Source organism: Eriocheir sinensis, chromosome 51 (assembly GCF_024679095.1).
Source record: "Eriocheir sinensis breed Jianghai 21 chromosome 51, ASM2467909v1, whole genome shotgun sequence".
NCBI lineage: Eukaryota > Metazoa > Arthropoda > Malacostraca > Decapoda > Varunidae > Eriocheir > Eriocheir sinensis.
In genome coordinates, this window is record NC_066559.1 from 11719939 (window position 1) to 11747881 (window position 27943).

Genomic DNA, 27943 nt, shown 5'->3' on the forward strand with positions numbered 1-27943 from the left:
TATACTAGAGGGTTCAACTCCAATCTCTCGCCACGGTGAGAGGTGAAGCCCACAGAGGTATATAACTGTGGTGAAGCCGCTGCTCCTGTCTGTAGCCTAACTCTATGGTCGGCCGCCATGGGGTGACGGATTGGCGACCTTTCCATGATTCCACATGTTTGCACTTAACCACTATTAGCTATTATTTTGGAAAACTGAGCCGATCATCGTGCTGATGAGACATTGCTGCATATCATGATCATAAATTTATTGCACTTAGGTATACCTACAATAAAATAATGAGGAAAAATTATGGTAGTGTATGAACATTTTTATTCACTTTTTTTGCTTCAACTCCTTGTCATTCATGTACTTTTTATTGCATTAAATTTTTGTTTACAGTTTCAAATTCAGCACATTTTTCCGATTCAGATGGTTACATATATATGACATGTGCCAATGTAACAATAATCAGGGTGTGAAAAAATGACAAGAAAATAACAAGTCTATCTGACAGAGGATCGCCGAGGCGCTGCTAACTTGGTAATAGCAGTAGCAGACATAACTATGTGATGTTAAATTTCAATCTGCTCGCCATCCGTCACCCTAAGATGGCCGCCAGTTGCTTCAAAATCTATGTACACCTATATAACTCTGTGCATGCGCAGACATAATTTTCGTGGCATTTTTTATAGTAATTATCACAGCATTTGTTCTTTCCCAATACAATGGAATAATATTTTGAAACAAAACACGTATCAAACATGCTATACAGAGGATCGAAACGATCAAAAAATGAGAAAAAATGTTGTTTTGGAGACATGGATCCATCGAGACGTGTAACGAATGTTTTTTTTTTTTTTCAACATATCCTATAGTTGTATAATCACATATATGTACTGCCTGGTGGTTGGGATGGCATGTTCCTCCTTTCTCCTTTGTTGTTTGCAACAATAAACTATCAATCAATCAGTCATTCATTAACGAATATAAAGCTTTCTTTTTTATAGTAGTTCTAAAACTGAATCTTGTCACCACTTAATTAACTCCTCTTCTCAATGGGCTTGCGGGAAATTTATGAAGGCCTACTTAATATATCCCTTCTTCGGCTTGCAGATAGCATCCATTTTAGCCGGAACTCTGAGGAGACAGAAGGAAAATCATTAGGTAATAGGTTAAGGGGGAGGTCTGGGGGGGTACCTCCTGGGCATATGGTAGATCCTATGGCTTTGAAATTTAAGTATGTTGCTTGTTGCTGTTCATCAACGTGATTCTGCAAATTTCACGAAATTTGGGTGAAACTGAAGGGGATACTGAAACAACTTCATTTTTTTTGTTTTTATTTTGGAGCTTTTATTTTTTTGTCAATCGAGTTCAAAAAAATTGTATAGAAACCTTGTTTATATATCTTTATTTTGTGTGGATGAAATTGTAAAGTTTTCTTTAGTTTTCGAGAAAAAAAAAAAATAAAAAAAATTCACCTTCGATTTTTTTTTAGCATGTTTTTTTCATCTTTTCCAAATTTCCTCCACACAAAAAATAGCTCTTTAGTTGTACTTTTCATTGATATATCACAATGGACTCTGAGATTTTTTGTTGAGTTTTTGAAATTTTTTGAAGTGAAAATTGCACGTTTTCGAGAAAACGGCTCCTGAAAATTTTTTCTCATCTTATTGGTGTCTTGCTTATTGTAGTGCTTTGATTGGCATGAAAACTTCACAGAATGTAGCACATTCTGTCTTCTTCCTGGATTAGATATGGTATCTGGTCCCCCCTTTTAAAAAAAAGGAATTATTCACTCAAAGGTGAGGGTTTCAGAAGGCACCACCTTCCTCATTGTCGCCAGATTTTATCTCAGAACTCCCCAGGTTGATATGAGTCGTCCTTTTCTTCTGTTTTTCTCCTTTTCACTTTTGGTGTTGCATGCTGAACTCTTTCTTTATCCAACCACCTCATAGTTTCCTGTATAGATGTTTCACTTCCAAGGAGATGAGTGATGATGTTTGAGTATTCATACCCAAAGTTGTTCTCAAGGGCAGTAAGTTTAGCTATGAAGTGAAGTCTCATGCGGCCACAGAATTTGGCTTTGCTACACTTGTTCCAAACCCTAGAATGAATGGATTCATTCGGGTTTTGGGTAGCACCCTTCAGACATCTCTTTAGAAGACTTGGGTTTGCCAGGTCTCTGTACACAGCCTTGAGATATTCCAGCTTTTCCTTTGGAATTTTTGCTAAGTACAGGTTCTTTTTCTTATGATCCTTTTCACTCTCTGGTAGTTGTAGTGCAATTGCTCTATTGAAAAAACACCAGGAATCTTCTCCTTTTGGACAGCATTGGTGGAAATGCTCCTCGTTGGTGGCTGTAAGGTGGTAATATGAAGCCCATATCGCACGTTGCATGTCAGGCACATTGCCATGTGCATTGTCCCTGATGGCTTTTCCGTAGTACGATGCCAGTTTGTCAATGATGTTATCAGTGAGCATGTTGGCTCCTCCAAGAATGCTCCTTTTCATCTTCCTGCCAGTCTTGGTGGTGGTCATTTCAAACTCTTCCCTCTCGAGTTTTCTAAGCCTGGTCCCCATTCTTTTGCTGACATGATTCAGGCATTCTTCTTTAGTGACAGGGACTTCATAAGGGCCTTTTCCACCATTCAGCTTGCAGACAGCATTGAAGGCACTCGAATCTCCATCGCCAACAAATGTTGTGAAGCGCATCTTATAGTCAGAGGAGCGTGACCAGATGCGTACAGCTATCTCAGCCTCCATGGCTCCAGCCTTTCCATCAAAGTTTTTGTGACATGTGTGCTCCTTCTGAGGCCTCTTCTTGCTGCAAATATAGCAAAAATTGTATAGAACATCAAGATCAACGACTATTCCCGTGTTCACTTCAATTGCAAATCCGACGCCAGCGTGGGATCTGTGTCCACGTTTCATCCACGTACAATCGAAGCTTACATCCACATCAAGGATGCCGTCTTCATCAGGTGTACGAAGCAGGTCTTCTTCGTAGTATTTGAAGACTGCAGCTCTGGCCTTTGTCATCTTTTCTTCATAAATGACACCCATCTCTTCATAGAGTAACTTGCAGTATGTGAAGAACGATGCCTTGTTCATTTTTTCCCCTGTCACGAGTGCTTGATGTAATCTCACACCTACATAACCCGTACCAGTTACGAGGCTGCAGTAGACTTGCCGTAGTTTCAGGACAGAGTAGTCGTATCCATGTTTATGATAAGTAGGAGGGGAGGCAGAGGAAACAACAGTGTGGCATTTCTTGCACACTGTCTGCAGGGTGTCACCAGATTTTGTCACTGTCACCCTGTTCCTGCAAGACTGTACAGGACACCGTTGCCTCTGAACTAGAGTGTCTAACTGTGCAAGAGTGACAGGGAAGAACTCGTGTGACTCGGCAGGTGCAGCAGGTTCGATGCGAGTCACTTCAGAAAGAAGTTTTTGTCTTATCAGGAATGTCGTCTCCCCAGTTGGAACTAATGGCAGTGGTGGTGGTGATGCAGTGGAAGCAGATGTGCCAGGTAGTGGTGGGGTGGGTACTGCTGCAGGCTGTGTTGGATGAGCAGGTGTGGAGGAAGTGCTGGCTTGTGGTGGTGGGGGTGGCGGTGAGATAGACGCTGGTGGGGGTGACTCACTCCCGCCGGGTGCCGGGAGAGAATGTGTTTGTTGAGTTTCTTCCTCTTCTAGACGTCTCCACCGCATAGCTGTAGCCTTCTGCTGATTAGAAGACCTCCTCTGCGTCCCTTTTCTCTTGTAAGTCATGCTTGAGAGATGATTTACTGTAGAACAAGGAAAATGCAGCTCGCTCGCCGACGCGTCCTCCTCCTATGACTGGCTGAGGTACACTACCGCAGCGGTAGTACCCAGTGCTGCCAGCGGTTGGGAAAAAATCTTTCAAGATAGGTCGTAGAAATCTTTCAAGATCGGTATTTTTTTTTCAAGGTTGCAGATTTAACTGCAGCTGGATTAGACGAGCTGTATTGTTTTTCACTAGGACCAGGTACGGTATTTCATTATCATCAGAACTCTCCATTGCTGAAAAAAGACCAGTTGCAAAAAAAAGGTAATGCAGAAAGTGGATAGAAAATCAGGAAAATTTTTGCTTTGTGATCAAATCCTTTCATGGGCGGATTCTATTTCTGATACCAGTGCTATAAACTTAACAATACGTAACTGATTTCAGGATTAGTCCCTACAACATATTTTTTATCTTATATTTCTGCTTTATTGTAAGTTTACTAGCGTACCTTCAAATACTCGTACATACGTGCTGCCCTTATTAGTGCTAGTTATAGCTACCTCCACCACCAACAACAAGTAACAATTTTACCAAATACACCACATGAGAGCAATAAACTAAGAATCATTATACCTACAAGTAGCTACACCCTATTCACTGTGGTTATTTTTTATCAGTCTCATTAGCTACAGAGACTCAAATTGCTTATCACTAATCCTCGAATGGCACACTCAGCTTCACTGTGTTCTCGTGGGACAAATAATAAGGGTCTTTAAGTGAATAATACACCATGACATAGGGTGGAAATATATCAATAACGAATAACAAACTCTTTAAGTTTCAATTCACTAGATACACTCACCAGCGAAGCAAAACAAAGGCACCAGCTGAAGGACTAGTCTGTCAATGCGTGTCTGCCACTGTGGCCTGTGGGACGTGTATTGTACGCGTCAGCTGGACATCAGCTGATCCTCTCTCTCTCTCTCTCTCTCTCTATCTCTCTCTCATTTTATGCGACTTTTATGTAGTCACTGTAGATTTTTCAAGATTTTAGGAATTTTAACTTTTTTTTTTCAAGCTTTCAAGGATAGGGTAAATATTTCAAGATCTTGAAAATTTTTTCAAGCGCTGGTAGCACTGGCTAGACTACCGCTTGTGAGGCAGAGGCTGGCAGGCAGACAGACCCTCCCCGGCTGACGTCGCGCCAACAACACACCACCAGAGTGTCAAGTGACAAAATTTACCTCCAAAAATGTTTTTTATGGAGGCGATTTTACACATATATAGGCAAATATTCATAGCGCATGTGGTGGCACGTGAAGCATGCTATGTGGCAACACTACCAGCTGTTTAAATGCCCGCCTCAAGGCGCGGGGATTTAAATTTTAAAAAACAAACTTCACCACGCGATACTTCATGGTATCCCCGACATGATAAGCGAAGAAAACAAATTTCGTGGATTTGAAAAATATTCCGCCAAAAATACCCCCAGACTTCCCCCTTAATGCAGCTCACGCATACGTAGATGCGATCGAGGTGCTGACATCACGCCGGTGTTGTAGGAATTAGCTCGCAGTCGCAAAATAGCTCGCAGAGAGAGGTTCAACTTGGTTACCTTTTCTGTATGTCACTCACTGTTATCGTTTACTTCTCCTGTTTCTGCTCCAATACATGGCACAAACATCAGAGCAATACTTTGAATCAAGAAAAGGCTTTAAGAAAGAATTGCCCCACATTGACGTTCACGCAGTTCTCGCTCGTTGATCTGTGGGCTGGTGTGTTATTTTGTCTTGCGGGCAATATCAACCGTCACAAAAAATCACAAGTGGACAAATTAGAAAAACACTAGGCAAATTAATGTGTTTGCCTGTTGTGTATTCCCCATGCAGTGCCCATGTGTGGTAGACAACACAGTGATTTATTTTTGCGAGGAGGTATTTCTCGCAACACCGGCCTGCCTATCAGCTGTTCGCTGGTCTCTGCGGCGTGAGTGTCATCAGCATCACTCCCTTACCTCGGCTCGGTGACTCGGCGGTGTCAGACAGGCTTCCTTCCCTGGGTGGTACCAGTGTAGTGCGGAGACGGCCTGAATGGGTGCGGAAGCGAGTGAGGTATCTCCCCCAGCCGTCCCCTCGACACAGCCATCACCCGCCTGAGGATTGGCCACAGCCGCCTCAATGCACACCTGCCCAGACTGTCTATAGTCCAGGATCCTCACTGCCCATGGTGCCCCACACAACCCGACACACCGGAACACCACCTTCTCCACTGCATAAGATTCCACTCCTTCCGCACTAACCTCAGAGCTTCCCTAACAAGACTGCATTCACAGGCCAACCCTAGAGGACCTGCTGGGCAGCGACACTCTCAGCCCCGACACAGCCTTCCAAGCCCTCAAGTGTACGCAGACCTTCCTGCAGAAGTCGGGGCAACTCGATAGAATCTAACCACCACACCAGTGACAGAACGACAACCAAAAACAACACTGGATAGCGACTACTACTGACGGGGCTCTAGAGGCTGTGGTCCCATAACCTAACTAGCCCCATAAGAAAACTCAAGAAGAATAAGAAGAAGAAGAGAGTGAGGTATGTTGGTGACTTCATTTTTTTTGAGAAGTGGATACGTTGTGTGTTACGATGTAGGGTGTGTAGTCAGCGTTGGTTCCCAGAGCAGTGACATGCCCTAGGATACATTATCGTGTAGCCATGTAGTAAAGGTAGAATTCTAGTGTTTGCCCATACTCCCCCCTCACCCCCAAAACAAACTTGGGGACCTGTGGGAATGCGGGGTTTCGGGTGGGGGACACGAAATCCATCGCAATCGCATTTCTTTTTGGTATTATTCTAGTGTTTGCCCATACTCACCCCTCGCAACCAAAATTGGCTAGGAGGCCTTTGAGACTGTGGGGGATGCGGCGGTAAACATGAAATGCGTTGCAAATACATAGTTTTTGAGTTACTGGGGGGTTGAAAAATATCCAAGATGTAGGGGGGGGCTTTGTGGTGCAGTAGTAAGCACATTCAGCTCACAACCAAGAGAGCCCGGGTTCGATTCCCGGGTGGAGTGGAAAAATTTGGGCAGCTTTTCCGATACCCTACGCCCCTGTCCACCCAGCAATGAATGGGCACCAGGTATTAATCGGGGGTTGTGTCCTGTCTCCTGGGATCTTTTCCCTTCTTCTATAATTCCTTCCCCCTCCTGTCTCTCTCTGGCATACGACCACAGATGTTGCGCCGACTAAACCAAACTTTCCAACTCTTTTCTAAGATGTAGGGAAATTCCATACATTTTGGGATTTTTTTTTACCACGTACAGAAACCACGCAATTTTACTCAGTCTCCATACCAGAGGGGGGGGTAGAGGGGGCCAAAGCCCCCCTGTTACAGAATTAAGGTACTAATGAAGCATCTAAACGGTAAGTAATTTCTGTCATAAGAATCTTGCAACTGTCATAATATACGACAATGTATTCACTTACTGGTATCACGTACGAACGCGTGAAGCAGGTTCGAACGCAGGTTACTTGTGTTCAAAATTTTTCCATTCGAATTCAGGGGCTGGATTCATAAAGCGTTAGTGCGTAGTTTTGGGCCTGAACAACAAAAATTGCGATTCACAAAGCTCCGCGGTAAATAACGGTAAAACTACAGAACAACTACTTTTCCCCCTCCACCACTCCAGCCCCCCCCCTACCCCCCAACACAAGCCTGGGGACCTGTGGGGAACCAGGTTTTGTGGGGGAAGGCAAAATCACTGAAAAATGGGCTTCCAAAATATCCCCCCCAAAATCCTTAAATTAGGGAAAATTCCCAGTTCTCGAAAGTAAGAAAAATCCCTAACGTATACTCTTGTAATCTATTATAACAACCCAGCAGCCGGTGTGCTGACGAGTGTTGGACGTGTTGCCCCCCCACCCCCTCACCACCGTTGCCCAAATCCATCCCACGCTGTGTATTTTTCGAGGCCCACACCTCGTGTCGAATAAATTTAAACTACCCAAACTGAACTTTACATAACCTAACCTCTAACGGGGGGTGCTTCACCCCCTTCTACCCCCCTGCTAATCGGGGGGCACAGCCCCCCCGTGGACCCCCTCACATGTATGATGCACCAGAAATTGGTTCTTTAGGGTGGGTGAGCATATTTAAACTACTCTAACTGAACTTTACATAACCTAATCTCGACCCCCCTGCTAACCAGGGGGAGCTGTGCCCCCCCTGGAACCCCCCCACCCCCCACATGTATGATGCACTGGAAATCGGTTCTTTAGGGCGAGTGAGCATATTTAAACTACTCTAACCGAACTTTACATAACCTAACCTCTAAAAAGCCCCCCTCCCCCCACCCACACAGTTCACACACACACATGTATGATCCACTCGATTAATCCCTCAAGTTGTTGCTTGCAGGCTGAAGTTCAATACAGGCTAAGCTGCTTCTCGCGACCCGTGGGTTAAGCATAGACCTCATCTAATAGAATGCCACATCACCATAGGAGAACATCCGATGAAGTTTCCACCTTGATGGTAACACAGGAAATATTCAAGGCGAGTAAATTCTGGTTCAGTAGTTTCAGGAGATGGGTCTAGCTACTAAACATTTGTCTACAAGGTGAAGCAGCCAGCCTTGACAAGGCATTTGCTAGGAGTCTCCCAGAAACATTCAAGAAAAGTCTTAGTATTTCATTTTTATTAATTTTTATTTGGTCAAGAAGGTAGACAGGAACCTCATCCCCCTTATACGAGTATTTCTATAATCCTTTGGAAAATATGTTCCTTATTTGACAGTTTTGTTTTATGACCACTATCTAGCAGGGGTTTCCTGTATTGGGGGAGGTGGTGGCTGAGTGGTTAGCATGGTGGCGCTGCATCCAGGAGGACACGGGTTTGCATCCCACCCGGCTCCACAAGCTAGGGTTTTTCAGTCACCGTGGAGTGGCCTAAGACTACCCACATGCTATCCAGAAGATCACCTATCAACCTGGACTAGATTCTCTATCTAAAAGAGAAAATCAAAGATGAGCTGTGGGGGCAGCATGAGTCAAGCAAGATGACACCATATTGGGCTGGGGTCTGCCATCAGGCCCCACCAAGATAGCCTACCAGCAGCATTGGCAGAAATGTAAAAATAGAATTTTTTTTTTACTGAGCTGTATGAATGGGAATGAATATTATTCTCAAGTTATCTTGTTACTATGCTTATTACTGATTTATAAATTATTTACAGGAATTATGTTCAGAGGGGTCAGACGCCTGTGGTCAGGGATGTTTGGTCGCTACCTTTGGGTGACCAACACTGTAAGCTGTGGGGGTATGCTAGCCCTCGGGGATGGCATCCAGCAGCAGTTGGAGCATGCCAGGGGCGTTGGCACCAACCCCAACTATGACTGGAAAAGGACTGGCAGACTGTTCCTGGTGGGGCTGAGCCAGGGACCCCCACACCATATCTTCTATCTGTGGCTTGACAAGGTAATGAAAATTTTTGCTGATCTTTTTTTTTTTTTTTTTTTTTTTTTACGTGTTAGCCCATATGCACCGTAGGCATATTCTGCCTCTTCGGTGTTGCTCAGAGGCAGGCCCGTTAGTGGTGCGGGCGCGGGTTTTTTATAGTGGCACCTGAAAGACCCATGTTACCCCCCCAAAGCTCATCTTTATTGCTATGCAACTAGAACTCGGGTGTCAGGGTGACATGTAGGTGATTTTAAGCCACTCGGCAAATGACACAAAGTTTCAAGGTAGCACTGGTGGGGATTCGAACCCATGCGTCGACATCAGTCCGATCCCAAGCTCACCACCTTATCCACTAGGCCACCGCCTCCCTTAACTGTCTTGTCTTGTATCTGTCTTGTATGGTATGACTATTAGTCTTAAGTATTAAGGGTTGTGATATCACTTGTTGTTTTGAGCTTGGTTATGGCTTATGTTATTAGTATTAAATCAGTCATAAAATTTATTAATATATATATATATATATATATATATATATATATATATATATATATATATATATATATATAAGTATATATATATATATATATATATATATATATATATATATATATATATATATATATATATATATATATATATATATATATATATATATATATATATATATATATATATATATATATATATATATATATATATATATATATATATATATATATATATATATTAATACATCCACCATTGCTAATAAATATGTTGTAAAAAATTTTGAAGTTAAATGGTTGTTTGACAAAATGAGAATGAGAAATTGAAGTAAGCGATTGATATTTTATATATAAGTTTATAATAAGATTGAAAAAGTAAAGTGAGAAAAATAGCAATCTGTAGATAAAAGAATATGACTAGGCTGAGAAAAAAGAAAAGGAGAAGCTAACCATGATCAAACAATCCAGTTGCTAATATTTTTTAGGAATTTATTGTACAATACTCCAATTTTTTTTCCCTGCATGGTCTATACTGCTAGTAGTCTTTTCTGATATGTCTAGGTGGTTAGCCCCAGCTCATTAGTGGCATGAGAATTTTTTTTATGGTGGCGCCATTCTTCCTTAGCTCATGCTGACTCCTTGATCTTGAGAGAGTTTTGCTTCGGTTCAGGTTGGTAGTACAGTAAAACCCCTAGTAAGTGTGGGGATTTAAAGTTGCTGGATAAGCAGAAATTTTGGTATTATTCTTGTGTTTGCCCATACTCACCCCTCGCAACCAAAATTGGCTAGGGGGCCATTGAGACTTTGGGGAATGCGGTGATAAACATGAAATGCGTCGCAAATGCATAGTTTTTGAGTTATGAGGGGTTGAAAAATACCCTAGATGTAGGGAAATTCCTTACAATTACTTAGATGTAGGGAAATTTCATACATTCCGGTTTTTTTTTTACAACGTACGGAAACCACGCAAGGTAATTATTGAAAATCACTCTGCACCTCGAAAATGCAATATTACGCCTCAATATTGTACTTAAGGGCATATTATACATACGGATGATGTGTTTACATGGCAACACCATTGCAATATGAGCAGCGTTGCCAACGATCCAGTTAGCAATGATACGCTAGGTGAGACCAGGTCCACCACACTTTTTTTTTTTTTTGGGGGGGGGGGGGGGCACACCTTTACCTAATACTATTTCCAATGGTACGCTAGGTTAGCGATGGTACGCTTAGTTAGCCATTAGCCCACGCATGTGAGACCAGGTCCACCACGCGTGGCTATTTTTTTTTTAGAACACGCACCTTTACCTAATACTATTACCGATGGTATGCTTGGTTAGTGATGGTACGCTTAGTTAGCCATTAGCTCACACATGTGAGACCAGGTCCACCATGCGTGGTTATTTTATTTTAGAACACGCACCTTTACCTAATACTATTACCGATGGTATGCTTGGTTAGCGATGGTACGCTTAGTTAGCCATTAGCCCACGCATGTGAGACCAGGTCCACCACGCGTGGTTATTTTTTTTTTTTTTAGAACACGCACCTTTACCTAATACTATTACCGATGGTACGCTTGGTTAGCGATGGTATGCTTAGTTAGCCATTAGCCCACGCATGTGAGACCAGGTCGTAAAGTTCAGTTGGAGTAGTTTAAATATGCTCCCTCACCCAAATACCCCGAGTTCATGCAGGTCCCCCAAGATCGTTGGGGGAAGGGGATTAATTCGGCTTCTTTACTTTTAAGTACTTTGTTTTTTTTACTATGATATATGGAGGCGTATTATCGTATTCTGGAGGCGTGGAGTCAATATCCACAATCACCTTGTATACTGGGAATACGAGCCCGTGAAGCAGATTCAAAATCCGGTCAGTAAGGATTCACGTGTTCGAACAGCTTGGGCAAGAGGTTCGAGAACCTGCAGTTCCTGCACAAGCCGCAGTACTGTTAAAGGCGCGGTGTTGGATGGATCCCGGCTAGCCAGTGGTTTTACTTGTGTCAGTGATAAACAATGAAGATACACTGTGTTTGGTGCCACGGACTCTACTTGGAGGACAGAAACCTTGCGATGAGGTGACAGCCTACTAGAGAGAGAGGGCATGAGTGTGGAGGAGGCGTTTATGTGAGCACAGATGGTCGCCGGTGCCACGCCAGATGGTGAGGTGAGCATCGTTTGGTGGGTTCACTACGCTTCTTTCCCAAAACAAACTTGGGAATCCACTGAGTGCTTGGTTTTCGTATGGGAAACACTAAATTTGTCGCAAACGCTTATTTTAGTGGTGGTGGGAGGAAAAATTCCCTAAACTTAGGGAATTTCCCTTGATCCAGGGAGTTTTTATCCTCCCCCACCCACTAAAAAAATACGCGAATGCGACGGATTTCGTGTCCCCCACCCGAAACCCCGCATTCCCACCAGGTCCCCAGGCTTGTATGGGGGGGAGGGGGGAGTATGGGCAAACACTAGAATTTTACTGAAATTTTAGACTTGGGATATATTCCCAAGGTTCCCCCAGAAATTTTAGTTGAATCAAACAAGTATGTAATATATACTCAGAAATGCATCTCCTGACTTCAAGTATGTATGTACTTAGTGAATACTGTTTGATCTGTTAGCCACACAATGAAGTGCAATGCCACCAGCAGTCCAGTAGTGGGAATGGGACTGCCCTTGCAATATCAATAGCAACAGAGCCAACAAGTCTTGCTAAAATGGTGGGGAGACACTTTGTAAACAAAGAAAACATCATGGTTAATGAGCGTGGCCAGTGTTGCCAATGAGTAAAGAAGGAGGAGCAATGGTGCCTGCAAGATGGAGGAAGCAGACTATTATCCAAAGTGAACTTAGATGTCTAAAAGGGTGAAGAGGTTAAGCTCATTAGACAAGCTTAACCTCCTCATACAGCATATGCTGCACGTTGAATCTAGTGCTTTATATAGTGATCAGGCACCCCAATGATTTCCATTGGTGTTAAAAAGTCTGTCATACTTATTATCAATAGTGTAACATATCAAGGAAGATGGATAGAAAGAAGGTTGGTAGATAATTCAGAGTTGACAACTCTGCCTGCGCATGACTTGCCGACACTATGTTTTCTTACTCTGAATATTTCTTGCTGGTTTTGTGGCAAGAAAAGAAACTACTACTACGTGGAGTTCTCCAACATTTTATTTCCATCAGATGGCAGATGGTAAGAAAGTGTAGAATGAGTGTGTAGTGTGCAGGTGGAATAGATGAAAAGTGAGAGAAGACTTGACCTTCTGGTGCAGGTTACCGTTTTGAATCCAGGCCGCCCCATTCCCTCTGCTACATGACTTTTTGCTCGTTTGTCTGGTAATTATTAGGAACAAGGCTCTTTATGTTCTTGTATATACTATGTAGCCTACTTGTGCATATTTTATGTAAAGTATAACAAATTTGTTATGAATGATGTGCATTGTTGCACTATTTCAAACTCAGTACGTAGCATCAAGTAAGAAGTGAGCAGGCTGTATAAGTCTTTTGTAAGAAGGGATACATTAAGTTATTAGTTTTCAATAACTGTTTTAAATATCCAGGTGATGCCTCAAAGGACTGGCAAAGTGGTGTTCAAGAAGATCCTGGCAGACCAGTTCCTTGGGGCTCCTTTCTTTGCTGTCACATTTTTCCTTGGAGCAGGGCTTTTGGAAGGACACACACTGGCTGAGTCTTGGAAGGAGTTCAAGCAAAAGTTTCCTGCAGTGTATGCTGTAAGTTACATTAAAAACCTTTTTTATGGCAAGCATAGCATAGGCGCCTATAACATAATGAATGTAAAGAATATTAATTATTGGCTAGCCAAAGGGTTATAAAAAGGTGGAGGCGGTATGCACTCCAGGTGTAAGGTGCAAGTGACTGTAAAACTAGCTCACTTATTATTCAGAACTTTTCAGTCAAAGCATAAAAATCAAGCAAATCAAACAAAACTAAGGTTCGCTGAAGGAACTAATACTAAATAACTGTACTACTAGACTACTGTAAACAATATTCCTTTAGTTCACAATGAAATAAACTTATCATGCAGTTGGCAGGTTTTCTTGGTTTTTAGGCTACATGTGTGTATTGTTTTCCTGCAAACTTGTTGCAAAGCAATAGCAGATTTCAATATCTCACTGCTTTAACAACAACAACAAAAAAAATGATTTGTTTAAGGGGGCCTCCTTGTTTTTTTATTTATTTATTTATGGGACAATCAAAATGAGGTCCATATTGCATAATTGTGATGCCAAACAGATTTATAAATTGCAAATATGATGGCAGTGTCATCAACATTTTTTGTACAATTTATTATTTTTTTTTTTGGGGGGGGGGGGAATGAAATCACTTCCCACATAAATTTCAGCGTACAAAGAAGCATTCATGTACGTCATGTTTTGATTATATTGGAATTACATTTTTTTTTTTTTTTCATCATAATTTCTCTTATTTTTTTTGCTTTATTCTTATTTGTGATCATTTCCTGGCACCTGTAATAGCAGGTGGCACCACTTATAGTTCTTTAAATTCTTTATTCTGAATTACAAACAGATTGAAAATTGAAGCTACCAAAGTTATTTAATATTTTAAAGTTTGAAGATTTTTTTTTTATATTATAACTATTATTATTATTATTATTATTATTATTATTATTATTATTATTATTATTATTATTATTATTATTATTATTATTATTATTATTATTATTATTATTTTTTTTTTTGAGTGCTGACTATAGCACTGGTAGGCAGTGTTTTGCCAAAGACCGCAGCAAGGAGATTGGCAGTGGATGATCACGTGACACCTCAAACAGCCAAAGTCAGCAGTCTTATCAGTGAGGAATGATATAGACATGGTTTTAGATACAGAGTAGCTATGCATAATTCCCCCCTATCAGTGCCTAGTATCGTTCAGTCACTTACCAAGTTGTGACCTCAAGACGTGTGATTCTTAGAGACGTGCGTAGCCATGTTATATTTATGTGTATTAGCTCAGAATGATCTTGGAATATTTGCCTTGAGGGAAGAGTATGCTGTAGCTTTAAATTGCACTTACGATCTTGATTAGGCTATATTTTGTGTATAACAGTAGAACCATAATTATCATATTATAATTTCAAGATGATTGGACCAAAAAATATTTTTTAAAGATTTTATTTTTCGTTTCAGTTTTTTTAAAACTTTGCCTTGGGTCTGCCCTGTTGTTTGTTCACTGATTTCTTTTTTACATGCACATAAAATACTTTCCTATTATCTTAACAAACGAATGTGATTACTTTTTCAATATCTGGTTTCATTTAATTGATTTATTTTTTTGAAATTTTGAAGCAAAAGTGTGTTTTTAGATAATATGGAAAAAAAATATGACCTTTTAAAAATTCAAATCACATACGTTTTTTGTTTGTAGTAAAGCATATAAAACCCCAAGTTTTATTAATGTCATGCAAAAATTAAAAGCAAAGGTAATTTTGAAATTTATTTATACCTAGCTCTGAGAAAAATGCAATTAAAGTTTTGTTTCCATTTTCATGCTCCAATGAAGTCACAGTGCCACAAACCTGCTTTCATATGAATGCTATGGGTTCAATAATCACATACCAATGCATGTATATAATATGGTACCTGGTCCCCCTTTATAAAAGGTATTAGTTGCTAAAGGGTGAGTGTTTCAGGACGCGCCAAGCCCCTCATTGTTGCCAGGTTTGGTCTAAAAGTTTCCTGATGCATAATCCTCACCGGTACTTACACTGTCCTCCTCCTTCTTCCTTTTCTTCCCTCCTTTCTTTTCTTCCCCTTGTTTGATGTTTTTCTTCTTTTCTCTTCAAGTTCCAGTTCTTATGCTATGTATGTAGCTGAGGTTCCCTTCCAACCAGCATTCCCCACGCACTGAGGGTGGTGACCTTGAGTAGTAGTGTGCCATGACGAGAGGCACCAACTGAGTTGTGAGACTCACTAGCATGCATTGATATGTGATTATTATTCAACATTCATTGCAAAAAATGCACAGTAATGACTCCCAGCATGCCACGCCCACACACGGTATTGAACCTGGTAGCTGCGGGGATCATGTTTCTTAAAGGCCCCTCTAAGCGAGAAAAATGAGAAAAAAATCATCACTCCTGCAAACCATTTCATAATATATATCAACACATTTCGGATCAATTTATGCATCATATATTTTGAGGGGTTTATATCATGGCAAAAATTTGGCCCGCTGGTAGTGCAGTAAAGCCACAAATTTGGCCTGTCGCTGGTACCAGGTTAAATCCCTTCACTATGGGCATTTAGTTTTACACGGTAGACAAAATGCACCACCACTTGATGCCTCTAAGCCAGTAGGTGTTGGGACAACATGTAACTCAATTTCGTATATTTTCAATTTTTGTTTTAATATTCAATGGCGTACTCTCTCCTTAAGGTGAGTATACAAAGTCAGAGTCAGCACAACCTTATAGTCAAATGAATGGTATTCCTGATATATTAATGAACATGCATCAGGTCATTTGAAGAAGACATATACTTTGCCCAAATATTCAAATATGAATGCATTTAGAATATTGAAATATGAATACATTTAGGATACATTTGTTTATAATAAAAATTATTTGAAAGCAAATACATCCAAATACTGTATTCAAATGTATTAAATTACAAATACCAAATAGGAACACTCGGTCCCTGATGACAGTAAATGCACCACACCTGACAGCTCATGGGGTTGACCCCCTTCCAACATGGTGGCCACTTGGCATCCAGGGCTGCACAGACAGCAGGTCACCTCCACCTTCACCTTTATTATTATCTCCTAGGTACTAGCGGGTGTCCTTTAAAGTATGGTTGGGATTCAATCAGTATTTGTTTTGAAGTCATTGTTGGTTACATAAAATAAATTAATAAATAAATAAATAAAATAAAATAATGCTAACAATACAATACACTGATTTTTTTCATTTGTTCCTAGTTTGACTGGATCATCTGGCCACCGACGCAGGCCATCAATTTCTACCTGATTCCAGCCCCTTACCGAGTACTGTACATCAATGTGATCACAGTGATCTGGGATATCTTCCTCTCCTACATGAAGCACAAGGTAGGCTACAGCTTATCACCTGTTAGTGGATGACTTTATTTGCATTGATGTGACATGAGATGTAGTAATATACTTTATATGCATTAAGTTGTGGCATATGATATACCGTATTTGACAGCTTATAAGACGCACGGATTTGTAAGACGCACTTCAATTCATACAGGCATTTAAAAAAATTAAAAAATAAACACACGGGTTGAAGCTACAAATGTCAGGCGAAGCGTTTTTGCCTGACATTCGTAGCCCTCCCCACAATAAGGCAAGTTTTAAAGTTTAATATATACAGAAGCCCCCTGCCATTCACGGGTATAGTGGAGACTCAATACTTGAACTTAATTCGTTCCAGATGGTTGTTCGAGTATCAAAAAGTTTGACTACCGATACAGGTAACTCGATTTACGCGAGTTTGGTGTATGCGTTTTTGAAATAACGCGGGGTCCAAAATCCAAATAAATGTTTAATTTACACGTTTTTTCACTTATATGCGATATTTTATGGAGTGGCCACCAGATGTCTCACGCAACTGGACTCACATGGTGCGGCGGCCACACAGCTGAGCTCAGTTCTTCCCGCGTGCCACTTGAACAACAATACAGTACCCACGCTGCCACGTTACTCAACAATAGGGGTGGGCTGGTACCGGTACCAGTACTAAAGGTACCAACTATAAGGTACAAACTTCGCCCGATACCAGTACCGGTACTAATGGGAGCAGCTATATGGTACGGAACCGGTACCAGACCGCTCGGTACCAGTACCAATACTAGCCAGTCGCTCATGGTGTCCCTCATTTCTTCCTCACACGAGTGAGGCTGAGACTGAGTGCCTGAGTGGATATCTCGGTGATATGGATATTCTCTCTCTCTGACGACGTGGATGTTGGACTCAGTAACCGCATTAGTAAATTTGCAGACGACACAAAGATTGGTAACTCGGTTCTGACTGACGAAGACAGGCAAAGCCTCCAAGAGGATTTGCACAAAATTTCAGCTTGGTCGGAGAGATGGGAGATGCCCTTTAACGTAGACAAGTGCCAGGTCCTTCAAATTGGAACGAGGAATAAGAAGTTCGAATACGAAATGCGCGGCGTTAAACTCAAAAGCGTTCAATGCGTCAAGGACTTGGGGGTCAAAATCGCGTCAAACCTCAAATTCTCACAGCAATGCATCGATGCAGCAAATAAAGCGAACAGAATGTTGGGCTTCATTAAAAGAAACTTTGTATTCAAGAATAAAGATGTAATACTCCCGCTCCACAACAGTTTAGTCAGACCCCACTTGGAATGTGCGGTACAGTTTTGGTCTCCCCACCATGCAAAGGATATTGCTAAATTGGAAGGTGTTCAGCGTCGGGCAACGAAAATGATCCCTTCCTTGCGCAACAAATCCTACGAAGAAAGGCTTTCTACCCTTAACATGTTCTCTCTTGAGAAACGTCGCCTCCGAGGAAAACTGATCGAATGTTTTAAAATACTTAATGGTTTCACGAATGTAGACAGATCAACATTGTTTATGATCGATGACACTTTGCGCACGAGGAACAATGGCGTAAAACTCAGATGTAGACAAGTAAATTCAGACTGCACCAAATTTTTCTTCACCAACGTTGTAGTGCGAGAATGGAATAAGCTTCCACCATCAGTGGTCCAGTGTAACACGATTGACTCCTTCAAAAATAAGCTCGACCGTCACTTCCTTCAACTTAATATCAACTAGAGTAGAAATGCAACGTTCTGGAGTCTTCTGATTAATGTAAAATCACTTAGGTTTAAGGACAGACCACCAAGTCTGGACCATGGGGTCTGTGTGGTCTGATTTTCTATGTAAATCTCTCTCTCTCTCTCTCTCTCTCTCCACTGAATGAAGTGAATATTTATTTTTCGATAGAAACCTACCTCTTGTTTGATTTACTTTGTTTTTGATTTACGCGACCTCTTCAAGGACACAATACTCGCGTAAATCGAGAGTTACCTGTACCTATAAATCAGGTAATTCGTTCTAACCTTAGCAAAACCTTAAGTTTACAAAAATTTCAATGTAAATTTTTTATAATTTTGATTTGTACTTACCGTAAGTGAAGGCTGGTGATGGATAATGTAGAAGAGAAGGGGAGAAGGGTGGGGAGGAGGAGGGAGGTTATTCGTCGGAGGACGAGTCACCGTCTGGTAACTCGTCTCCTGGTGTGATTCCTGTGAACCCACTGGTGGAGGGCTGTGGCCATACAATACTCAGCTGCAAGATCGGTGATTCTTGCTCCTTTCTCGTATTTATCAATAATCTCCTTTTTCTGTTCAATGGTCGTCACTACATTCTTCCTTTTAGGCTTATTTTCACCACTAATAAGCCTCTTTGGTGCCATTGTAAGTTTCTAAATGAAAAACCACAGACAGAATGCAGGAGAATGTTGTTGTTCTTACGACCACGGCGGGACAACTGGCGGCGGCGGGCGGGAGAGGCCAGGAGCCTTTGTTTACAACCACGTGTGCGGACGTTCTAGTACCAGATATATTTTCGAGTACCAAGTCGAACTTTTGCGTTCGAGTATCGAAAAGTTCGACTTCCAAGACGTTCGAGTATTGAGTCTTCACTGTATTTGGTTCGAGTCTTCACTGTATTTGGTTCTGTGAGATTCCTGTGATCCACGAATCCACGATCGACGGGACTATAATCAAATAGGGAAAATAGGGTTTTGTTCTACCATTTCGATCGAATAAAAAAAAATGTATTTCTAAGGCATTTCTAAGCATTGTTATATAGTTTTACATACACATAAATCACAAATTAAATATGGACTGTAATAATTTAACACTCACTCTGTGGTTGGTTGTGGTGAGTGTGAGTGCGTAGGCGGTGGTGGTTGGTGGGCGAGTGGTGTTTTTGTGGTAGTTATCGGTCGGAAACTACGAAAAAATGCAATACGATGAGTACGATAGTTTGGCAACACTGCGCATCAGTGTTTACCGTCTTCCACCCAGCCATCAAGTATTAGTGAATTCTCGTCTCTCCCCTTTGTGTTAATATTCATATGTATATTCATATACATCCAGTATATTATCAATTAATTTGAGTGTTTACTGGGCCATTGGAAGGTCCATTTGTTGCTGCTCCCGGCGGTACGCACGTACAAACTTTATACCAGTTACCCCTCTGCCAGTCTCCGCCATGTTTGTTTACTCCTCAAAGCAGTAGCCTCGAGTCTCTAAGAAGGACCAGTTCTGGCAGGTCCCAGTAAGTATCAAGGATTTTAAATGTATAATATTGGGATTTTGGGCCTTTTTCACAGTCACTTTTCTTTGTTTCGATCGTTACCAATGAGCGGCGATCGTTGCTATACTATTTCCATGTGAACTGGCTGCGGGGTTAGCCCCGCCCCGCACCTTGCCACACACATTCAACACCTTTCATTTCCTCTGCAGCCACCACTACCCCATAGGCCACTTTCATGTGGAAATACTGTAGCGGCGATCGGCGCTCATATTTAACGATAAAAACAAACAAAAGTGACTGTGAAAGTGTCACTTAGTAAGGTCAGACTGCGTATATGCGAGTTTTCATCCGTGTTCAGCGGGGTACTTTAGTCAGTTACGTGAGTTAAGTAGAAGTGAAGGTATGAAAGGTTGAAGTGAGATATGTTTTTGCCTAAATATGCCGGCATGGGAGGACAGGCATGGCAAAATAAGCCCGCGCTTTAAGGGTTAAATCCCAAGATTTTACACTTAAAAACTTTAATATTTCCTGGACCTACCAGAGCTGGTCTTTCTTAGAGACTTCAAAGTCCTGTTTTGAGACATAAATAAATGTGGTGTAGACAGCAACATTGTCAGAGGGGTAACAGGTATCAACTTTGTACATAATTTTTTTTATTATCATCCTACTTCATAATTCTAGTTCTTGTAATATTTTAGTACATTTTTAAAACATAAGGAAGTGTGAAAATAAATTTACTTTATTCTCTATATCTTTTTTTTAGCTGAAATATTTAGTACATGTATAAAACAAAAAAAAGTGTGAAAATAGATTTAAAGCAGGTTGAGTCGTCACTTAATTTTCTTTCTGACTGGTGTTATTTTATATGAAGTACCTGTAAGTACTACTGTTATTCATTGTTACTTTAGAAAAGAGCCGCCATTGTTGGTGTGGAATTGATCGCCACCTTGTTTACATTTGCGAAGATATTTGTGGTTTAATTTAAGGGCCACTGCAGCACTAAAACTCCACTAGCCAGTAACCCAAATCTGACCCTTGACCTAATAAGATGCAGGGTGATTTTCTGGGACATTTTTTGGAAAGAAATGTGCGTCTTATAAGCTGTCAATTATAGCAATAGATATTTGTTATACAATGTAATATACCTTGGATATTTTTCTAATCTAAAAATTCTATCACAGGACCAAGTTTCAAAAATCACCGAAGATGAGCCATAACAAAAGCACTAATCTGAAGAAGTACCATTATAATGTTGAAGAGAGAGAATTTTATCAATCACCACTTTTTATATCAAAGGTATGTTCTGTAATAGATTTTAGAAGATAGATTTTGCTTATGTTAACATGCTCACAGATTTTATTCTTTGTGAGATTTGATTATCAGGTACAGAGCACAAAGACAGGCTGTAATGAACATATCAATTTTTTTTAACACAAGGGTGAGAATGACCTCTTAGATAGATAGATAGATAGTTTATTCGTCAAATTGTGATACATTAAATTTTGTATACAAAACAAAATTCATTTTGGCTTAAGAGCTCCCTAGTAGTTATTTGTACATTAAAAATAAATAAAATCAATGAAGCAAAAAAAGCATTTAAAAACATTAAAAACATTAAAAACATTACTAAAAACATTATTTGGGCTATTGATATAAAAATCGTATACATGCAGTAATAAGTTATTTCTACCTTTATCACAAACTATCATATACAGTTATTATGACTACTTACACCTAAAAGTTATAGTGATGATAGGTGGTTAAAGAGGAGAATGCTTTTAGGTACAAATGACTTTCTGTACCTGTCAGTACACTGCATGGGCAGAGCTAACCTTCTACCAGATCTTAGATTTGTATAACAATTATGTAGCGGATGAGTTATATCTTTCATAATCCTGTCTACTTGTTTCATTGTACCTGTCTGATAAAGATTATCTAGTGATATGGTCTCTGCACCTAGTTTTCCTGCCTTTTTAACAATCCTTCCTAGCTTGTTTTTATCTTTACAGGTAAGCTTTCCATACCAGGCAGTGATTGAAAAGTTTAAAACTGATTCTAATGTTGATTTATAAAATAGGCTAATTATCACTTTATCCACACGTAGATTGCTCAAGATACGTACAAAGTGTAATTTTTGGTTGCATTTCCTTGCCACTATATCTGTATTAACACTGCCCTTTAACTGGTCATCGATCATAAAACCCAGATACTTATACTGGCTTACTCTCTACGTTTTCCTCCTCAATTTTTAATAGATCTGGTACGTGTTTATTTTTAGTTCTGAAATCGAATATCATCTCCTTAGTTTTCTTTACATTGACCTCCAAAAAATTTAATTTACTCCAATCAACAATTTTTTTTACTTGAGTTAGATAGCTTTCATAATTATCATTATCAATTTTTCCTAGGATAACTGTATCATCAGCATATGTTATAATAGTACAATCCTCAGACTCACTTCTACAATCATCTGTGTACAAGGTGAACAGAACGGGGGACAATACACAACCTTGAGGGGTTCCTGTGTTGATGACAATCACATTAGACTTAACATTATTTACATTAGTGTGTTGGGGTCTCTTGTGTTAAAAAGCTAAAAATCCATTTTAAGATATTTCTATTTACACCCATTTCTAGCATTTTTTTGAGCAAAATGTGAGGTTGCATTGTATTAAATGCTGAACTAAAATCAGTATACAGTGCTCTAACTTGTGATTTAGGTTTATCTAAGTGCTTGTTAACATCATTTAGTAATATTAGTGTTGCATCCTGTACACTCCTATTTTTACAGTAAGCAAACTGCATAGGGTCTTTTAAATTATTTGTATTATCACAAATGTAGTGTAGTGTTCTCTATGGAATTGGTTTCAGATCTATCTATATCTCTGTCATCCTATTACCTCACATGAACCTTCCTCAAATTGTTGGTCATGACAGACTTCAGTTGTCCTGACATTCCCTCTCAGTGTGCTCAGTCCTTTGCCTTTCAATTCACTTTCTCCAATACTTGTCCACTCTATTGATCCATTTCACTGGTGTCTCCTCCAGCAAACCTTCTCCCTCAATCCTGTCCTTATATGTTCTACAATATCATTCTCATTCATTCACATCAGGTGTTCAAAGCATCAGAGTGCCATGCTTCACTCATTCAACCACTCAACAATCCACTCCCTTTGCTGTTACTCTTACACCAAACTTTTCGTACATATTTCACTTACTTTCCTTATCTCATCTTGACAATTCACAGGCACCTTTTATTTAGCTTTTTTCACTGTGTATCACGAGCCTCCATGGAGCAGTGGTCAGTGTGCCTGGCTACAATTCCGTGGACCTGGGTTTGAATCCTGGCTGGTACTTTGGGAAACCTGGGGAAGGTAAACTGTGGCAATCCCATATGTCACACTGGCCCATGTCCTGGGGTAATTGGTTCTTACCTACCACAGGCTCAAAGGCAGTGGTGGGTACCGCTAACCGAAAAGTAAGCTTTGCTAACTGGTAATCCACTAACTAAAAAGTTAGCTTTGCTTACACTAAACCGCTAAACTGATACAGAAATTAGTGGAAGCTAACGCTAACCACTGATCGCTAACTTTTTTATATGGATTTAGCTTCGGTTTAGTATTTTGGCTCTAATACCCTTAAAAACAGACCTAGTGACTTGAAATTTCAGTATGTTCTAGCTTAGACATAGAGCTTTTCAGAAAGGAATAGTATGCCAAAATCAGATTATGATAAATGTGTACACAAATAAACAAATTAAATTCAACGTACACTTTATTTATGCCTTATATGTGAACTTGCAATAGCAGTGCAGAAAGACAAGAACAAACATGTATGAATTTTTTAGTGGACTTAGAGTTAGTGGAGGAGGAACTACATTTAATGGAAGCTAATTGGTCCGCTAACTGTTTCCAATGTTAGCGAAAACACTAATAAGCTAATGAAAAAGTTAGCTTTGCTAAATAGCGGTTAGCGGAACCGTGCCCACCACTGCATGGAGATGAGCACCGTAGCCACACACTGCCATAGCATATGCACCCACCTTTACCTTTACTTTGTATTTGTATTTGCTCTTTGTGTGTGCTTCTGGAACATCCTGAGCCTTTTGGATGATCACAGACTGCCTTACCTCTTGAATGAGCTCAGAAGGCTGAAGGGGGCTACAGTAAGACTGAGAAGTAGAGGCCATCAGTGGTGAGATCAGTAGTGGGGGGTATACATACAACTGGTTTAGCATGAGCAGTGATGCCTGTCCAAGAGGGTAGCTATAAGTATATCCGACCAACTGTAGCTATTTGTGGTTGAGATTACTGCAGTTGAGAAGCATATGATGTGAGTGAGGCTGAAGCACATCCTAGGCTTCATGTTTCTTGCTGCAGTGTACACTCCTACTGAGATGTGTGAAACTGCAGAGAAGGTGTTTTACCCTAAACTCGACTCTGTGTTAGACCAATGTTCCCCTTGGGACACATTCATTGTCTTAAGTGACTTCAATGCTACTACTGGCATTGACAAGGTTGGCTATGAGTTATATGTTGGTCCCCATAGTTTTGGCACGAGGAACACCAACAGCTCTTTCCTCCTTAATTTTGCAAGTTCCATGTGATTGAGTATTTCAGGTTCTTGGTACTAGAGACTAGAGTTGCACTGCTTTGTATAGCAGTGCTGATGGGGTAGCTAAGGAGGCTGATCACATCCTTGTAAACACTCGCTGGAGGACCCACACATTCAAGTCACACAGCTAAGTTTACACATAGTCACCCAACAGGGTGCTTGACTGACCATTAGAGACTCTCCCAGAACAGACAGGAACCAACATACATTGTATACTGTATTTGCCAGTGTTGAATGCACTATTTTTCTCTAAATAAAATTTGTAAGATTAGTATGCACTGAGTGTTGCATCATTTGTAGTGTACAGATAAGAATGTGTTGTTTTTGCTGGATGGCTGTGACGGTCTGCGTAGTAGACGACGAGTATACACTTACGGCAGCCTTTGTTATTGTTTTGGTGTTGGTTTTGGTCTTGGTGTCAGAATTGCCAACTCCACGACACATGAACAGACTGTACTGTGTCATCCAGCAAGCCTCCAAACACCTGTACCTTGGTCTTGGCCCAGGAGACCTGAAGTCCCAAGGGCTTTGCCTCCTGATGCAGTGCCTCAAGAGCCATCACCAAAACCACCACTCTGCTAGGATTACTGCATCATCAGCAAAAACAAGGTCAGTGACCCTGGTATTGCCAATGAATGCTCCGCAATGACTGGTCCACAACTCTGCCCAGTACCCAGTCCATACAAGTGTTGAAAAGCGATGGGGCAAGGACACAGCCCTGCCTCACTCCCGCATTCACGGGAAAGAAGCTGGACAAGCCCCGCCCCACACTTCACAGCACTCTCTGTCCCAGAAAACAGGCCAGTCAGCAAACCAATAGTCCTGACAGGAATCCCACGGAGTCGCAGACGACCCCAGAGTGCCTCGTGATGCACTGAATCAAACGCCTTCTTGAGATCAACATAGGCTGCAAGCATCCCCTGTTGAAACTCACGTCGGCGCTCCACCAGTGTGCGAAGCGCTAGGATATGGTCAGTTGTTGACTTACCAGGCGTGAACCCAGACTGTTCAGGTCTCTGCAGCTTCAGCAGCTGGCTGCGAATTCGCATCAGCAATAGGTGGGCAAGCACCTTGCCTGGCACACTGAGCAGTGTAATACCACGGTAGTTGTTGCAGTCCTGACGGTCCCCTTTCCCTTTTCAGATAGGGACGACCAACCCCCTCTTCCAGTCAGGAGGAATGGTACTGGACTGCCATACAGCAGTCAAGACCACATGCAACCTGCGGATCATGGCCTCACCTCCAGCTTTGAGCAGCTCCGCACTGATGTTACAGGTGCTAGGTGCCTTCCCACCCCTCAACTTAGCCACAGCCGAGAGAGGGTGGGCTTTCGTTAATGGGTGGGTCAGCGTCCGCCACCTGCAACCCAGCAAGTGGAAGCTGCCTACGTGGAGGGTCCACCATGTACAGCTGCTCAAAGTACTCAGCCCATGAGCCCTCTGCCCATCCATGTCTGATATGAGGCAGCCATCAGCTGTTCGGATAGTGCTCACCTGAGAGGAAGACTTGGAGCGGAGCTTCTTCAGGGCTCGGTAGGCAGGTCGGAGGTCATTCGCATTGAAATGACCCTCGACCTCCTTGGCGGTGTCCTTGAAGAATATACATTTTGCTTGCTTCAGTTGCATGGTTGACAACCAGTGCAGAGTATCATGTAAAAAGTTAGTCATCATTGTAGTGGTGTTAGTGAGGTGACAACAAACACATTATTTCTCATATCTTTTTTATTGATTTATTCCATTTCTTCAGGAACTAATGCTGAATGGGCAGCCAAGAATGAAGAATCTATTCCACATCATCTTTGTGAGGGGAAGAATGGACTTTGGATGAGCTTACTGTCTTGTCACCAGCCTTAAGTATTTGGTTGCAAGGGAGCCCACAGCCCAGAAGATGAACCACTGTGGAATTATAAACATTGACTGAAGAAACTGTGAGGAAGACCAACAGCAACCAAGACAGCTGGCAGGACCTTCTGAAGACACAAAGGGGAGTGAGGATAAACTGCAGTACCTGAAGTCTTCTAGGCAAATGGTAGAGAAGGGAACAGTCCAACTTGTTTGATCATCAGCAACACAAAAGGGAAGGAGGAGAGGCCCCAGTACCGTAGCATTCAGGACCAATGGTAGAGAAGGGAACAGTCCAGTGACACAAGGGGGAGTAAGGCCACACTACTTTAGTCTTCAGGTCAAGTGCAGAGAAGAGAACAGTTCAGCTTGTTTGGGCAGAGGAGACAAAGGGAAGTGAGGAGAGGCCACAGTACCTTAGTTCTCAAGGCAAATGGTAGAGAAGGGAAAACAGCCTAGGAGTGAAGACACAAAAGGGGAGTGAGGAGAGGCTGCAGTACCTTAGTCTGTAGAGCAAATGCTAGGAGTCTGCATTACAGGGAAGGAACAGTCCTGCTTGCCTTGGTAGTGGAGACATTAAGGGGAGTGAGGAGAGGCTGCAGTACCTTAGTCTGTAGAACAAATGCTAGGAGTCTGCATTATAGGGAAGAAACAGTCCAGCTCATCTTGGTAGTGGGAGATGCAAAAGGGGAGTGAGGAGAGGCTGGGGTGTGTGTCTTCAGGGCAAGTGGTAGAAGAGTGTTGTAGGGAAGGAACAGTCCAGCTCATCTTGGCAGTGGAGACAACAGCTAAGACTGTACACCACCATTACCACAAGCTGGGATGGTGTTATGTCCGAGGTCACTTGAAAGGTGTGGGCTGTATCCCAACATCTATACTTCTGTACACTGTTGGCTGGTGTCTCCATTGACATTACAAGCTACACCCTGCTCCTACCTGACAGCTCCATAGCACAGCACCTCCCCTCTACCTTTGCTGGGAGTTTACTGCTCTTCATTAGTCCATGGTGGCTCCTTACCATGGTCCTGCAGTTAGAGATCCCCTCTACTGCTCAACTTGTTGGATGAGTCTGCTTGGTCTGACTTCTTTGCTCCTATTGTAAGTATGTTGTATTGTACCCTGTGATTTATTAATGAGAGAGAGAGAGAGAGAGAGAGAGAGAGAGAGAGAGAGAGAGAGAGAGAGAGAGAGAGAGAGAGAGAGAGAGAGAGAGAGATAGAGAGAGATAGAGAGAGAGAGAGAGAGAGAGAGAGAGAGAGAGAGAGAGAGAGAGAGAGAGAGAGAGAGAGAGAGAGAGAGAGAGAGAGAGAGAGAGAGAGAGAGAGAGAGAGAGAGAGAGAGAGAGAGAGAGAGAGAGAGAGAGAGAGAGAGAGAGAGAGAGAGAGAGAGAGAGAGAGAGAGAGAGAGAGAGAGAGAGAGAGAGAGAGAGAGAGAGAGAGAGAGAGAGAGAGAGAGAGAGAGAGAGAGAGAGAGAGAGAGAGAGAGAGAGAGAGAGAGAGAGAGAGAGAGAGAGAGAGAGAGAGAGA

The 27943-nt window shown here is 41.6% G+C and overlaps 1 protein-coding gene across 8 annotated transcripts; it reads left to right on the forward strand.

Annotated features, from left to right (window-relative positions):
- The first annotated feature begins 4915 nt into the window (after positions 1-4915).
- Positions 4916-27667, forward strand: LOC126982747 (mpv17-like protein 2). 8 transcript variants are annotated; one of them, XR_007735331.1, is made up of 7 exons: positions 4989-6318; positions 8143-8280; positions 8960-9201; positions 13231-13401; positions 16628-16756; positions 21144-26108; positions 26323-27667. XR_007735331.1 is itself a non-coding variant. In XM_050835068.1 (6 exons), exons 3-6 carry the CDS (start codon positions 8965-8967, stop codon positions 26401-26403), a joined length of 618 nt encoding a protein of 205 aa, XP_050691025.1. In that variant the 5' UTR covers positions 4987-6318; positions 8143-8280; positions 8960-8964; the 3' UTR covers positions 26404-27667. The 8 variants fall into 8 exon arrangements, 5 of the variants coding, with proteins under 5 accessions (XP_050691029.1, XP_050691026.1, XP_050691027.1 ...); XR_007735332.1 differs by having other exon boundaries at positions 21144-25995; XR_007735330.1 differs by having other exon boundaries at positions 21144-21258.
- Positions 27668-27943: the final 276 nt, after the last annotated feature.